Source organism: Microcaecilia unicolor, chromosome 6 (genome assembly GCF_901765095.1).
Source record: "Microcaecilia unicolor chromosome 6, aMicUni1.1, whole genome shotgun sequence".
Classification (NCBI taxonomy): domain Eukaryota; kingdom Metazoa; phylum Chordata; class Amphibia; order Gymnophiona; family Siphonopidae; genus Microcaecilia; species Microcaecilia unicolor.
In genome coordinates, this window is record NC_044036.1 from 163104876 (window position 1) to 163120899 (window position 16024).

General features: G+C 41.3%; 1 protein-coding gene across 4 annotated transcripts in view; it reads left to right on the top strand.

The window, feature by feature from the left end:
- The window catches only part of WNK2 (WNK lysine deficient protein kinase 2), a 233181-nt gene extending 223978 nt beyond the window's left edge, over positions 1-9203 (top strand). For all 4 annotated transcript variants that reach the window (XM_030206139.1, XM_030206142.1, XM_030206141.1 and 1 more), the window contains one exon: positions 8120-9203. In XM_030206139.1, the coding sequence (XP_030061999.1) occupies positions 8120-8461 (342 nt within the window). In that variant the 3' untranslated portion in view covers positions 8462-9203. The remainder of the gene's footprint in view (positions 1-8119) is intronic.
- The last annotated feature ends 6821 nt before the right edge of the window (positions 9204-16024 follow it).

The following is a 16024-nucleotide window of genomic DNA, read 5'->3' on the forward strand; positions in this document are numbered from 1 at the left end:
AAGATCAACTTCTGGAAGACTGGCAAAACAATACAAATCCACACAGGAAATGTAAACGGGCGGCAAAACCTGAGGATGTTGAAGATGCTCATTGGTTTTCTCAAGTCAGGAGCAGACAGTTTCCTGTCAGTGGTCCACTGCTTATGGAGAAAGCTAATCAGCTAGCTGAAAGTCTTGGACTAACTGAATTCAAAGCCACTGTTGGATGGTTGGAAAGATGGAAGGAGAGGAGCAACACAAAATTAAAGAAACAGCATGGTGAAAAACAAGACACTGATGACTTTGGTGCTGAAAATTGGGTTGTTTCAGTTCTTCCTACCATCTTGAACGAGTTTGCACCTCGTGACATTTTCAATGCTGATGAAAACTGTCTCTACTGGCGAGCAATTCCTGATGGAACACTTGCATTCAAACAAGCTGAAACTACAGGAAGTAAAACGTCAAAGGACCGACTGATGATCCTCCTTTGCTGCAATATGGATGGGAGTGAGAAGTTGGAACCACTTGTCATTGGAAAAAGCAAACAGCCCCATTGCTTCAAGAATGTTAAGCGACTTCCTGTGTCATACGAGGCTAATGCAAATTCATGGATGACTGGGGAAATTTGGAAGCAGTGACTAAAGAAGTTAGACACTAGAACGCGGGCACAAAAACGTCAGATTTTTGTTGCTTTGTGATAATTGTGCTGCACACAGTGATGTCAGACTTTCTAACGTCAAGGTTGGCTTCCTGCCACCAAACACTACCTCGCTGATCCAACCTGTGGATCAGGGCATAATGGCCAATTTATCGGGCTCTTGTGCTACGTCGTCTGAGCATTATGGATGACCAGACTAGCAAGGATAAAGTGTTGTCGAACTGGCTCGTAATTTATCACTGTTGGATTCCCTACATATTTGTATTATTTGAATATTTTTACTTCTGTAATTGTTGCTTATGTTTCATCTATTCTTACTGTACACCTTTGAGTGAATTCTTTCAAAAAGGCGGTAAATAAATCCTAATAATATATGCAGAAAGAAGCCTGGAATCATGTTACACAGGCAACCATTGTGAACTGCTACAAGCGGGCAAGCTTTGTTAGGGATGTGGAGAGGGACGAAACAGATGCAGCTGTTGCAAACGTGTCAGATGAACAGGCTATTGACATCCCAGCCGGTGTTACTGAAGAGTTTCATAACTATATAGCTGTTGATTATGATCTACAAACAGCTGACGACAGCACTGATGTCGAGATATGTGCCTACACGCAGGCAATGGCTGATGAAACAGATGATGAAATGAGCAGCGAGGCACATGCTGATGAAATTCAACAACCTCCTGTCACTTTTGCAAGAGCACTGCAGAGTCTCAACACTGTGTGGGCCTATCTGGAGCACACTGGATGTCAGTGCTATGACAGTTTTTTTTACTGTCTGGCAGACGTAGTCTATGGAACTCAGACACAATAGTGTACAGAGGGACTGACTTACTTCAAGTAAGCCTAACGTCAGTTAACGGAGACTGTACTGTACGTAGAATAAACAGTACTGTACACGTTATCAGATGTCAAGCTTCTTTGGGTCAGTGGTTAAGTGCACGCTCCGGTTAACTGCATGTATTTCTTTTGTCCAAGACCCTTGCACTTAAGCAGATTGCACTGTATTCCACCAGTACTCTTATCAAAGTTGCATTATTCTACCACTAAGGCCATGTACTACATGGATACCATAATGTTTAAAATATTTTGACTGTAGCCAAGACTTGGAAAGTCTCTCTTCACGTCTGATTCCTAGGTCAGTAGAAGTTGGGTGGGTGGTAAGTTAGAACAATTGACAAACTCATAATTATGGTAATTTTTTTCTTAACATTCTGCAATGTGTACATTTTATTTATTTTTTTCTCTCTGGATCAGCCAGTGACTTTTCCTCCCCTTATTTAATTTGGGACTTTTGGTTGGATTTACTTTGAGAACTGTTTATACATTTGGTGGGAAGGTGGGCTGATAAGGAGATCATTATGGATGCTTGCACTGAATGTATTAGCATGACTTGGCCTATACCATGCATAGGTTGTGGGTTTCATAGATACAGTGACTATCACAGCTTGAAATACGGCTGAGAAAATAAGGGGGCCTTCTTACTAAGGCACATACGTGCGTCCTACGTGCGTCAATTTTGAACTAACACCTGGCTACCGCTTGGCCTGGATGGTAATTTCACTTTCTACGCGCATGCCCACTACGTTCCCCGGAAAATTTCTGGTGCGCGTCGTTAGCACTGTACACATGCTGACGATTACTGCCAGGTTAACGTGCGAAACTTTACCACTAGGTCAATGGATGGTGGTAAGGTCTCGGGCCCAAAATGGATGCGTGCCAATTTTTATTTTGCCACACATCCATTTTCGGCTTTAAAAAAAAAAAAAAGACCTTTTTTTTGCAGGTGTGCTGTAAAATGGACCTGCGTGCATCAAATACATGCGTCTACAACAGCGCAGGCCACTTTTCGGCACACCTTAGTAAAAGGACCCCAAGGATTTTAGGTAACTTTTATAATCCAGTAGACCATGATTTGTGAAAACTAGTCACTTTTAATTCAGGACATTTCCCACTGGGAATATGCCTAAGCAACTTGCCATTGTGTGCTGATAAGACTTCTACTCCTGAATTATAGAATTGAAATAATCTTAGTTATTATCAATACCTCCTGAAAGTTTGAAGCACTTCTGATAGCTGGTAATATGGGAATGACCAACTTATTTAATCATGGCACTACAGCAAAAGATTCAGTGGTAGCTAATGAAAAGATTTCGAAGGCTGGGCCAATTCTTTTTAGTGTTGTATATCAACCCTGCAGAAGTAAATGAAACTTGACATAGCTGAGCTTTAAGGTAGCAGTGCCTCTAGTGGCAAAGCTCCGATTTGCAAGTAATAGCTCTTGATATACTGGGGAAGTTACCTTTTAAAAATAAATGCTTTACAATAACCTGCAGATCCTTTTTTCCTTAAAATGATGAATATGCCATGTCATAGGAGACAGCCAGCCAGCCTTGATTTTTATTCTAGCTATAAATATAAAGACCTTTTGATAAAGAAATCGGAACTGCATGTGTACATACAGGGAGGTAAAACTGGGCATGAATGACTTTGTCCTTCATGAAACAGAGCTATCTGGTCACTTACAATTAGTTAGGAATTGCTACCTGCCCTCTTGCTTCCCCAAATCATAAATGGGGATTTGCTTCAAAAATGCCCAGATGGTCTGGCCTGGTGGCTCAGTGGAAATTGCTGTTCCCTGCTATATGCATAACCTAGAAATTGATTCTTGGGTGCATCAGCTCTGGCCCAGAGAACAGAGTTCATGGACTATGTTGGCTATAAGTCAACTACAGTATTTCATGGCCAGACTTTGGGTCCACATAGTTTGGATTACAGAAGGGGGCCATGGTTTGTATCCCTTGAGTAAAACTGGGTTAAGTTGGAAGTGAAGGGTAATTAAAAAAAAAAAAAAAAAAAAAAAATCCAAATAATCCCATGACAACACAGCCAAAAACAGGGTACTTTAATTTGAGTTGGAAGGCAATGGCCCAGAGGGAAATCTGGCTAATTTCTTGGTTGGTTCTTAGATTTTTTTTTTTTTTCAACCATAGAACCATTTCATTTGAGGGAGGGAATACTGGTCATTATACTAATGGCTAGATGGGCCAGAGTAAAATTTTGGGCAGGAAAAAAATCAACTTGAGCAGGTCTTGAATTAGATTTTTTTTTTTTGCCTAAAGATTTAATGTTGGGAACTGTGCAAGAAATTCCACAGCACTTTTGCACAGGTGTTGCATACATGATGATTTTTCAAAAGTACTGTCTAGCAGCATTAGTTGAATGTGGGAAATAAGAACTTTATGGATTCAAAATTGTGCAAACTTGCCATCTTGCAGGAAGTTGGCAGTGGTATTCCCTCCATTCTTGAGAGCTGCAAACAGGTCAGATTTTCAGGTTATCCTTAACAAATAGGCATATGAGATTATACACATACCACCTCTGTTAAATTCAACCTCTTGTGCATGTTAGGGATATCCTGAAAACCTGACCCAGTTGTTTACGTCAAACGAAGTGAATACCATTGGCCTAAATCTGATCTATCATAATATATTAAAGGTTTTCTACCCATTGGTACTGTAAAGGAGGATAAGTTCCTTTTTCTTCGGTTATGCATAAAGACACTACAGTACATAAGTATTACCATACTGGGACAGACCGAAGGTCCATCAAGCCCAGCATCCTGTTTCTAACGGTGGCCAATCCAGGTCACACATACCTGGCAAGATCCCAAAACATTGCAATACATTTTATACTGCTTATTCTAAAAATAAGGTGGATTTTTCCACAAGTCCATTTAATAATGGTCTATGGACTTTTCCTTTAGGAAGCCAGCCAACCCTTTTTAAACCCTGCTAAGCTAACTGCTTTTACTACATTGTGTAATGGCACCTGTTCTACTGTTCATTTACAGCATTATCTAATGCTATAGTGCACTTCAGTAAATCTAGTCTTGAATATGCAAGAAATCAAATTTGAAGCACAGATTTTTACTTTCTCACATTCGTCACTTTGCACTTCCTCACATTAAACATCATCTGCCATTGGGATACCCAGCCTTGTAAGGTCCTCCTGCAAATTTTCATAAGCCTCCTGTGATTTGACAACTTTAAATAACTGTCATCAGCAAGCTTAATGACTTCACTAGTAATTCCCATCTGAAGATCATTTATAAATGTTAAAAAGCAGTGGTCCCATAATAGATCCCTACCTTTCTCCATTGAGAATATGGACCATTTAACCCTACTACTACTACTTAACATTTCTAAAGCGCTACTAGGGTTACGCAGTGCTGTACAATTTAACATAGAGGGACAGTCCCTGCTCAAAGAGCTTACAAACTAAAAGACAAGTGAACAGTCAGTCCGATAGGGGCAGTCAAATTGGGGCAGTCTGGATTTACTGAACGGTAAGAGTTAGGTGCCGAACGCAGCATTGAAGAGGTGGGCTTTAAGCAAAGACTTGAAGATGTATCTTTTTTATCTTTTAACCAGTTCTTAATCCACTGTAGGATGTTACCTCTTATCCCATGACTTTCTGATTTCCTCAGGAGTTGTTCGTGACATACTTTAAATGCCATTTAAAAATCCAGATATACGATGGGGTTCATTTTGAAAGCATTTAGACTGAGACAAAGTTCCATAAATTACGAGCAGGCTTATTTTCAAAAGAGAAAGGCGCCTATTTTTTTGACACAAATTGGGAGATGGGGCGCCCTTCTCTCAGGGGCGCCCAAATCAGCATAATCGAAAGCCGATTTTGGGCATCCCCAGCTGCTTCCTGTCGTGGGGCCAACCAAAGTTCCCAGGGGCGTAGCGAAGGCGGGACTGGGGTGTGCCTAACAGATGGGCATCCTCGAGTGATAATGAAAAAAAGAAGGGCATCCCTGAGGAGCACTTGGGCGACTTTACTTGGTCCATTTTTTCTTATGACCAAGCCTCAAAAAGGTGCCCGAACTGACCAGATGACAACTGGAGGGAATCGGGGATGACCTCCCCTGACTCCCCCAGTGGTCACTAACCCTCTCCCACCCTGAAAAAAAAACTTTAAAAACTTTTTTTGCCAGCCTGAAGTGTCATACTCAGGTCTATCGCAGCAGTATGCAGGTCCCTGGGGGGGGGGGGGGGCAGGTATGTTGGCAGAGGCATAGCGAAGGCGTAGACGTCCATCTTTCAAACATTTTGGATGTTCTGAACTGCCCTCCCCCCCCCCCCCCCCCCAGGATGGCCAAATTTCAAGGGAGTGGAGGAGTGGCCTACTGGTTAGAGCACTGGTCTTGCAATCCAGAGGTGGCCGGTTCAAATCCCACTGCTGCTACTTGTGATCCAAATAAATAAAGGGGATGTCTGAGGCATAGCAAAGGCATGGACGTCCTTTTCACAGAAAAATCCACATTTTGGACGTACTCAACTGCCGTCGCAGAGACTGAGGCATAGCGAAGGACTTCCTTCACCCATACTTTTTTTTTTTTCTCTTTTATACGTCCCTGACGAGCACTTGGACGTCTTCACCTGGACTTGTATTTTTCTAAGGTTGTAGACAGCTATTATACACGCAGCTTGTCTACATGTATGAAGCAGTCTTTGGCATGCGCAGAGCAGCCACTCATAATGCTTGGCTGCTCTGCACTGGCTTCCCCTCCTTAAGAAGGAAATCATGTGCAAATGAGCTAACAGCGAGCAGCTCCTTTGCATGCGATTTCCTTCATGCATGCCCGTTCCTTTCCGAATCGCTAAGGGATCGGTAAGGGAAGGGCTTTTTCCATTCAGTTAGTGCATCTGGCTGAAGGTAAGGGAGCTATGTACCTGGGAGCAATTTGTGAAGTCCACTGCAGTGCCCCCTAGGGTGCCCGGTTGGTGTCCTAGCATGTCAGGGGGACCAGTGCACTACGAATGCTGGCCTCTCCCATGACCCAAATGGCTTGGATTTGGTCATTTCTGAGATGGGTGTCCTCGCTTTCCATTATCGCTGAAAATCGTTTTCCATTATCAGAAACGACCAAGTCCTGGGGATGACCATCTCTAAGGTTGACCTAAATTTGCTGAGGGCGTCCCCGGACGTATTATCGAAACAAAAGATGGACGCCCATCTTGCTTCAATAATACGGGTTTCCCCGCCCCTTGCTGGAGCAGTCCTGCGAGGACATCCCCAGGAAAACTTGGGCATCCCTTTCAATTATGCCCCTCCACGTAACACTAGTCTTTGAAAATGTCTCAACCAGCTCACCTTTATCCACATGTTTATTCACCCCTTCAAAGAAATATAGTAGATTGAGGCAAGATTACCCTTGACTAAATCCCTGTTCCACTTCTCTTGATCTATTTTTAAAGGCAATGAAATGTACAGTATATAGCTATGAAAATGTTCTCTCTTTACCTGTTACCATTACCAGAAATCCAAACAAACCGGGGCTGCAAGCAAGTTTATGTGAGAATCTTATCCAGGGTATCCTGCACAGAGGCCTAATATATTCCTTAGTGATCATTGGTGTGTGTAATATTCCCTTATAGGGCTGTTCTGCCTCCCAGGGGACCAAGGCTCTGTTAAACTAAAATTGGTCAATATTCTATAAAGCTGCCCCCAAAAAAGGCAGGAAAATGTTTGAAGCTGTTAAATTAACTATTATAAACCTTGATCATACTGGCAAATAGTCAATTGTTCTGAAGATTAAACCTAGTTTCATAAAGTAAGTGAATATTAAAAAAAAAAAAAAATGAATGAATGTAAGCCATAGTATTCAACCCCAGAAAAATTTCTCTGCATTCTGTTTTTGTTCCAAGAGAACAGAGGGACATGCTATCCTTTGATCTGGAAATGTTGGTCAATAACTTGTACTGTCAATTCCTATTAGCCACATGGTCAAAAAAAAAAAAAGATTGACAGATCATAACTTTTTTTGCTTGGCTTGATATAAGAATTAAGGGCCCCTTTTACAAGGCTGTGCAAGCATTTTTAGTACACACTGTATAGATGCCCATAGGAATATTATGGGATGTCTACGTGATTAGTGCATTTCTGTAAAAGACCCCCCCCCCCCCCAAGTATCGCTGCCTTCTGAACTTCTCATTTTGTTGAATATCAGTGAAGTTCAAAAGGCATCGATACTAATTTTGAATTGGGCCAGTTATACCTGAACTTCCCAGACCAGAGTCTTGTCTTCAGATGTAGGGCTTGTGGGGTTTGAAAAGTGTCATACTCAGGTCCATCACAGCAGTATGCAGGTCCCTGGGGGGGGGGGGGGGGGAGGTATGTGTCGGCGGAGGCATAGTGAAGGCGTGGAAATCCTTTCAAACATTTTGGATGTCCTGAACTGCCCCCCCCCCCCCCACAGGGACGGCCAAATTTCAAGGGAGTGGAGGACTGGCCTAGTGGTTAGAGCACTGGTCTTGCAATCCAGAGGTGGCCGGTTCAAATCCCACTGCTGCTACTTGTGATCCAAAATCCACATAAAGGGGATGTCGGAGGCATAGCAAAGGCACTTACTGATATTCAACAAAAGTGCTATATAGAACACGCCCCATAATAAATCCTTTTATTTTGCAGGTAAACTCGGCCACAACAGCAGGGGAAAAGTGCTTCGTTCCCGTCTCTTGTCCCACGTCAGCCACATTAATGGCAGGAGCCTCATCTGCGACCATGCCAATGCCAGGCTGTGCCCTTTCTGCTACATTGCCGTCTCATGTGATACCTTTTTGTCATTACGGAGGAGTGTTTCCAGCACTGTCCTATGGATTACCATGGTCAGGAACAGCAGCACACACTGGGACTATAGGAGCTCAGAACATGGCATGGCCATCTGCCACCAAACCAGGCATGCAGGTTCATCCAGTATTGCTACAGAAACCCACTGTCAGTCCTCCTGGCCCTAACACGAGAATAGCTTAAGCTTTTTTTTTTTTTTTTGCATTTGGATGAAAGTTATAATTTTCTTGCAGAAGAATTTGATCAATGGTTGCCATATTTGCTAAGAGGAGTGGCTGTACCGCTGGCACCCAGAACGGACCTCCATAGTGCACCTAGCCATACACTGCATCAAGCAATCACTGTGACATGGTTTCACAACAGTTTATGGCAATACTTTTGGTTTTCATTGCTGAAGACACTTTAGTTTTCTGTCCCTCTGTTACATATTAGCAATGTTAAAATTAGTGTACTTGAATTAATAATTTGAAGACTTTAACCTTGCTGGAGTATAGTGCCTTGAATTTACATGTTTTGGTTCTAGCTGAGACACAATGGTTGAAAGGTGTGTATTTATGGTCCGTTTGTAAGTCTCCCATTTTTACTTTTCTTTTGCAGAAAAGGAAAAAAAAACACAAAAATGAAGGTCCCTTCTAGTCCCTTTTTATATAAACGCTTTTATTTTAAGCAACAGTAAATCCTACAGTTTTAAGAATGATGTTAACACGATTGCTAAGACAGGTTTTTTGTTGTTTTTTTTAGGTATTTTTTTTGTTTTTTAATTTTGAAATGTGACAAACCTCATCCCCTATCCCCTGAAAAACATTGGTGTTCACAATACTTGAGTAATTCAGCTTTATACCAGAAGCATTTACAGAAACTCCCCTATATTTGGTATAGTCAACAGGGACTGTTGGGTTTGGGCAGGCTATCCTAGAGTCTGGTGTGTGGGGTGGGGGGGGGGGGGGGGGAGAGCAGTACAGGTTATTGCAAGTCTGCCTATATCTTGGCACCACTCAGCAATCAGGTTATGGTTGCTGCTCATAAGTTTCACTGTAATGTATCAAATTTGATAAAGGGTTTTGAAGTGGATCATCATGCAACTTAAATTTTGTTTACAGATGGCCACTGTAACAATGGCTTGGTTATTTGCACACTTTCCTCTGCTGCTGTTGGTGGTGGTAGTTAAACAAGGGTGTTATTCACTAAATGCAACAGTATTCGCACTAAACCAGAATTAAATGTGAAGCCTTTATTTTGCTGACATGACACACTTCTCCTTTTTAAATTAAAGGCCTTGTATGCTAAGGTTTTGTTGTCGCTCTAGTGGCAGAATGACTTTAACAGGACCTTGTCCTGACACAGATCACCCCTCCCAATTACTACATGTTTTGTTCCCCAGGTTTTTTTTTCCTGCCTTTTTTTTGTCCATTTTGTCTTCAGCACCTCTTAAAAATCTAAGACATCTAAGGTAACCCCTGAAACAGCATTGCCAAATGGCAAGTTTAATGTGAACAAAACTGCAATGGAGACAAGGCAGCTTAAATATTGGAAAATAAAAATCCAATGGCACCTTATATCTCTTCCCCATAATTGTTTTCTTCCAACTGCTGAGGGGCAAAGGATATCTTGTATTGCCAAGCTGTGAATTGTAGGTGTACTGTACTTTGGAATAAAACTCCAAATTTGGTTTCTGACTTGTTTTATAAACAGTTATGCAGAATCTTTGGCTTGGACAAAATGCTTATTGTAAAATTTCAGTTCTCTTTTCCATTCTTCCTTTTCATTAGGTTTTTGGGGGGAAGACTCGTGGCTGTATCACGAGCAACCAAGGGGAAATGTTTGCCCCATTTGCTTGCACTGACTTAAGTCGCTTTTGCCTGTTGAATAGTCCTTTTCCTGTATATGAACATCAGTGACACTAGATTCCTGAGAGACTGTATATTAAAAAGGAAAAATAAACATTTTGTGCTTAAAGCGAGTAATTTTCTCAAATGCTTTGTTCGTGCTTATTCTATTCTCGTTCTGGTAGGGGAGGAGGAAGATGTCTAAAGTTCTAATGTTCACTGTGAGGCTGAACTCAAACCCAAGTGGGTTTCTGCCTGGTTTGATGCTGGGAAAATCCAGACTCTTCTCCATAGACCTTAGTGAAAATGCAAGGCAGATCCCCCAATCAGAGATCAGCAATGGATTTGTTATTTTTAAGACCTGCTGCAGATTTTCCCATAATATAGCTTTTTTTTTTTTTTTTAAAGGTTCATTAAATTATTTTGACAGAGCTGTGGATTTTGCACAAGTTTCACTGACTTGGTTGGCAGACTTCTTGTTAATTCCTGTACTACTGTTAGCAGTCATAACTCAGGAGCCCATTACTAAGTACTTTGAGCACTTAACGAGGTTGCACAGTAGCCTGTTTCAAGGCATTAACTATTGGAAAATGCATAGACCAGGAGAAGACTGGTGAAAAATTGGATAGCACGTTTATTCCCTTGAGAAAGCATTAGTGGAACAGGACCCCATCAGGTTTAATGAGAACAAAGTAAGGGCCCTGTTCACTAAGCCATGTTGCATGCACGTTAACCATGTACTTGTGTTAAGTGTACATGCTTACAATATCCCTATGGGTGCCTACATGGTTAGCACGTGCGCTAATTGTTGGTGCATTAAAAACGCTAACGCGCCTTGGTAAACGGCCCTAAATGTGCTAACCTTACTTTGAAATGCCATTGAGCCTGATAGATTTTATGGAATACATATATAAAAATGCAACAAAAATATTTGAATAACATTGAGTGGATTTTTTAGGGGTTTTTTTGAGCCCTAGTAAATTAATTTTTTTTTTCTGAAAACATGTAAGGCTTTTTGAGGTCTTTTCCTCCAATTTTTGTGATTTGCAACAGTATATTGAGTGATTAACAGTATGCTATTTTGCATAGTCTTCTATAATTCTGTGGCAAGTTCTTGGGTTTATGAATTAACCATAGGTTAACAGGTTTTGCAGTACTTTGCCCATTACTGTGTGTTATTTTTCTGTCAGAAGGTATGGCATGGGCAGAGTGGGCATAGAAGAGTGAGTTTCTATGGAACTTTGGAAGGCTAAGTGCTTTGAAAATATGCCTCTAAGTGTTCCTATGTTGCACTTGAACACACTAACTCACTCTTGGAATTTAACTGTGACAATGGGGTTAATTCTACTCTTTAAAGGAATTCAGATTAGGCAGAATTCCTGTTTTAAGACATGTTAAACTGATTTGATTTTTTTTTTTTTAATATATAACTGACTTAGAGGTAAAAATGTCACCCCTGTCACTGTGCCCTCTCTCTTTGCCATGCCATTAAAAAAAAAAAAAAAACTAGCTTTTCTGGATCATCTTGGTTTATTCTCATCCCATTCAACTACTACTCAGATCCCAAAAGATCAGAACTGAGTGCTAGTGTCGGATTTCATTTTCAAGTATTTCAATGTTTCAATAAAAGCACCCTTTGTTCCTTAACTTCCCATTTACTCCCCCCCCCCCCCCCCCCCCCCCCATATTGCTTTGCTTTCCAAGCTGCCAGACCCTGACTTCTGGCTTTGCTTAATACAAAACATGTGAAATGGTTTAATATTTTTTCATTCTCAAGTCACTTTGCTGCTGCTTCTTAACTTTTAAATGTATATAATTCTTGATTGCAAATTTTTCACAAAATTTTGGAGTTTCTTTGGAGGAGATGCCTATGCTTTAAAACAAGGTTGTCCAGCTTCATTCCTCGAGGCCTGCAATCCATTTGAGCTTTCAGGATTTCCCTAATGAATATGCATGAGATTTAATTGCATGCACTGTGTGCAAATAGATCTCATGCATATTCAGTGGGAAAAACCTGACCTTGCAAGGGCTGAGGTTGGACACTGCTGCTTTAAAACCAAGTTGCTGAGGTGTCCATTAATCACCATCCATTGCTATAAGAAAAACATGGAAAAAGTCAAAAGCTGAATGTGGAATTCACATGCATTCGGAACACTAGGTAAATAACAAACCATCATGAGCAGATGTCTAGCTTCAACCTAGTTTAAATGTTATTCAGTGCAATAATTTGAATTATTCTGTACCTCATCAAAGCAATGGCACATTTGAAACATTTTAAGGCAGGGTGATATTTGCATCCTAAATTTTATTTTGAATGGCTGATCCCCAGTACTTTAGCTTGAGGGGGGCTGAGCCAGGAGCAACTCAAAAGCACATTGAGTGCTGAGTAATTTGAAATTAATATTGGCTATCTTAAAATCTACTAGAGAATTGCACTCAAAAGATCAACATTTCAAAGGTGTGGAAAAGGAAGTAATATTGCTGACGCATTGGCTTTTCATTCTAAATATTTCTGATTGAAAATAAAAACCCAGTAAAATAAGAGTTTGGATGACCCTACGTGTGTTTTCAGAAGAATTATACCGACATCTAAATTTCACACAGACCTGAATACTTCTAAATTAGGTCCTCTGACCTGCTGTGGCTCTCTTTTTCTGTTTTAATACCAGCATAAACAATTTGTCTGAAACGTTTGAGCTGTAGTTTAGACTTGTGTATTTATAAGCGTAGGCACATGGCCTACCTTTTTAGTTGCATGTTGGAAAGCTAATATGACAGTGTGGCCTACATACTTCTGGTTCCACTGTTTGAGCCTATGGAGAAAGGATTTACCAGTTAACTGAAAAATCCCACTGGTTTGTTATGCAGTGAGCATGCAAATTACTGCTGTTAAATGCTGCAGTAATCCTCAGCTCAGTGTGAAATGTCACCCTTCTGTTGGTGCTTCAACAATAATTGGCTCAGGCACCAAAGTCACTGTGGGTCTTCATTGCACCCTGCTCTCTTCTCTCCCCCCCCCCCCCCCCCCATTGTCTCTAAATTTAAGCAAAAAACCCAGGTAGCCTAGTGGCCTCCCCTCCCTCCTGGCCTGGTCCTACACTCTGATTTTGAAAAAAAAAGAAAACAAATCCCTGGTTTCTACTGGCACCTTCCATTTTAAGTAGAAGAGTGTGATAACCTTATGTCCAATAAAAAAGGTATCATCTTATTTTCTTTTCCATGTTTGATTTCTATTGATATACTGGCACCTTGACCTCTCCTCCAGCCCCCCCCCCCCCAAAAAAAGACCTGTACCTCCAAGAAACAAGAGGGTTGCCCACTTCCTCCTGCCTCTGGTGCTGCCAGCTTGAAAACTGGCAGCGCCCACTGCCTGGTCCTCCACAGTGCATTCTGGGAGGCACTGTGGGTGGGGTCAGCCAGCCATGTAAGGGAGGTGGGAGGGGGCAGGGGGCTACTGGACCACAGGGCCTTTTTGGTTATGTTGGGGGAGCAGGAAGGGGTCAGATCAGTTTGGAGGGAAGGAGTGCTAGACTTCCAAGGAACAATGTAGAAAGCTACCAGAGGCAGGATGTTCTGCTCCCCTTAACCTTTCTATGTTGCGTTGAATCTAGTGGTAAATTTCTTGTACAACAGACATCAGTGCACAGACTATTAGTTTCTCCACATTGCTGCAACTTAGCTAATAAGCCTGTTTACCATACATTTAATATGCTGTGCATTGATGTCCTCTGCAGGAGTTAATTTCATCACTAAACCCCTGTGTAGACTGCTCATTGATAGCTTTGTGCACAAGTCCCTCAACTTGACCTAATTGTCTCTCCCACAGGCCAGAAGATGGCTTTTAATTTGTTAGTGGTAGTTTCTATTAGTGGCAATCAATATAAATCAAACAAAATAAAACATGGAAATTAAAATAAGATACCTTTTTTTATTGGACATAATTTAATACAATTCTTGATTAGCTTTCGAAGGTTGCCCTTCTTCGTCAGATCAGAAATAAGCAACTGTTGGCAGATGACAGTATATATATATATATATATATATATATATATATATATACATATATATATATATATATAAGTGAAACATCAAAGCATTTCAGTGACAGTCTAACAGGGTGGGGGTGGATAGGTGAGAGGAGGGTGATAAACATTAATTTTTTGGAAAAAGAAACTATTAGTGGCAAAGAAGCTATGCCATTGACTGTGGAAATACACAGCAATTAGTTATATGGTTTCTCTAGCTGTTCATTATTCTGAATTATTACCTTTTGGAGTGATTTATGTAAACAGTTTTCAAACTAGTGTGGCGGACAAACGTTTTTTTTTTCTAAATGCTTTCTGCTTTGTCATGTCTATGCAAAAGTGGGGATCCCTGCACTGGAAATAAAACTAGTTTGTTGCCTATTGAGGGAGCATTTAAAAAAAAACCCAAAATGATATATGCAAGGTTGATTTACTTGTTCTGTCTATGTAGTTTCTATTCAAATCTGTCATACTATAGAGTGAGAGGCAAAGTCCAATTAGGTAGAAATGTTTTGAGAAAAAGTAGTGTTGGAAGTGGGAGGTGTGTATCATAAGCCAATCTCCTTATAAACCAGTAGAGGGCAACATTCTCTTGCATTTGCCTTTATATAGGACTGTTGTCTGGTTCCAGTGTTTTAAGTTCATTGATGATAAAGCTATCAGACAGCATGCTTCAAAAATTGCAAGTCATCTACCTTAAATACTATTTTTCCTCTGATAATTTCTGGTAATAGTTACTGCAGCACAAGATGGATGTAGTATAACACTTAAACTAGTTTTTCTCAGTGTTGTCTTTTTTTCCTTAAAGGCTTCCTAGGACATCACATAATATACCTCATGCACAACAATGGCCTGGGATACCATGCAGGAGAAACATCTGGCTAGTAAAATAAGGTCCTACAATGCACCTTATGTTTATATAGTTCTGCTTTTCTAATGGTAACATAAATATAGGCATTTCCTGCTTTTGTACAGAACTCCCAACCTATTGCTTTTGATCTCCCTGTGCTCAAAACTAGCCCATAAATGTCGAAGCTCATGGTAACAGCACAGAGCCAACCAAACAGTTGTCCTAACCTAACTGCAGTAGTTTTATGCTCTGCTGTCAATGGGGTTTTGGTGTAAACATTGCTAGTAGGGTTGCCACCTATCTGGATTCCCCCTGGATGTGTCCTCTTTTTCAGGGGCCTGTCAGGGGTTGACTGTTTTTACCAGCCTGCCTGTTTGTCCAGGTTTCTAGACAGGCTGCTGGCTGGCCCAAGGGCTGGGCCTGCTCTCTCCCCTGCCTGAATCTACTCTAGTGGCCTTTTTTGGACAGGAAGGCACCCAACTCGTTCTTACATGCTTCTTTGAAATGACTACTGAGACATCTGTGGAAATCCCTAGATTACTAGGGCTGTAAGGTAGGCTAGGGAAGGGGTTGATATACTGCACAGGGCTAGGAGGAGGATAGGGGGTTGATTATGCTGCTGCTCATGGAGGGGCGGGAGAGAAGGGGGCAAGATATATAGGGATGGAAAGGAGAAAATAGGGGGGCCATACTGTCCATGGAAGGAAGGGAAGGAAAAGGGGGAATACAGTACATGGATGAAAAGGAGTGGGGGCTCATTTTCTAAATTTGGATTTAGCAGAGTGCTGATAGAATTGGGTTTTCTTGGGGAGGTCAAGGGGGCTGTATGCCAGGGTCACATTTTTTTTTGTGTCTTCAATTATGGCCACTTTCTTTGGAATCTGCTTAACTATCATGTTCAATGTGGCAGCCAATTGCACATGGGTCTTTTTCTGTCCTTAGAGGGCTTACAGTCCTGGTTTTCATACCTGAGTCAATGGAGGTTATGTGACGTGTCAGGGTCACAAATAGCTGCAGTGGGAATTGAACACAGGATCAAGAGCTC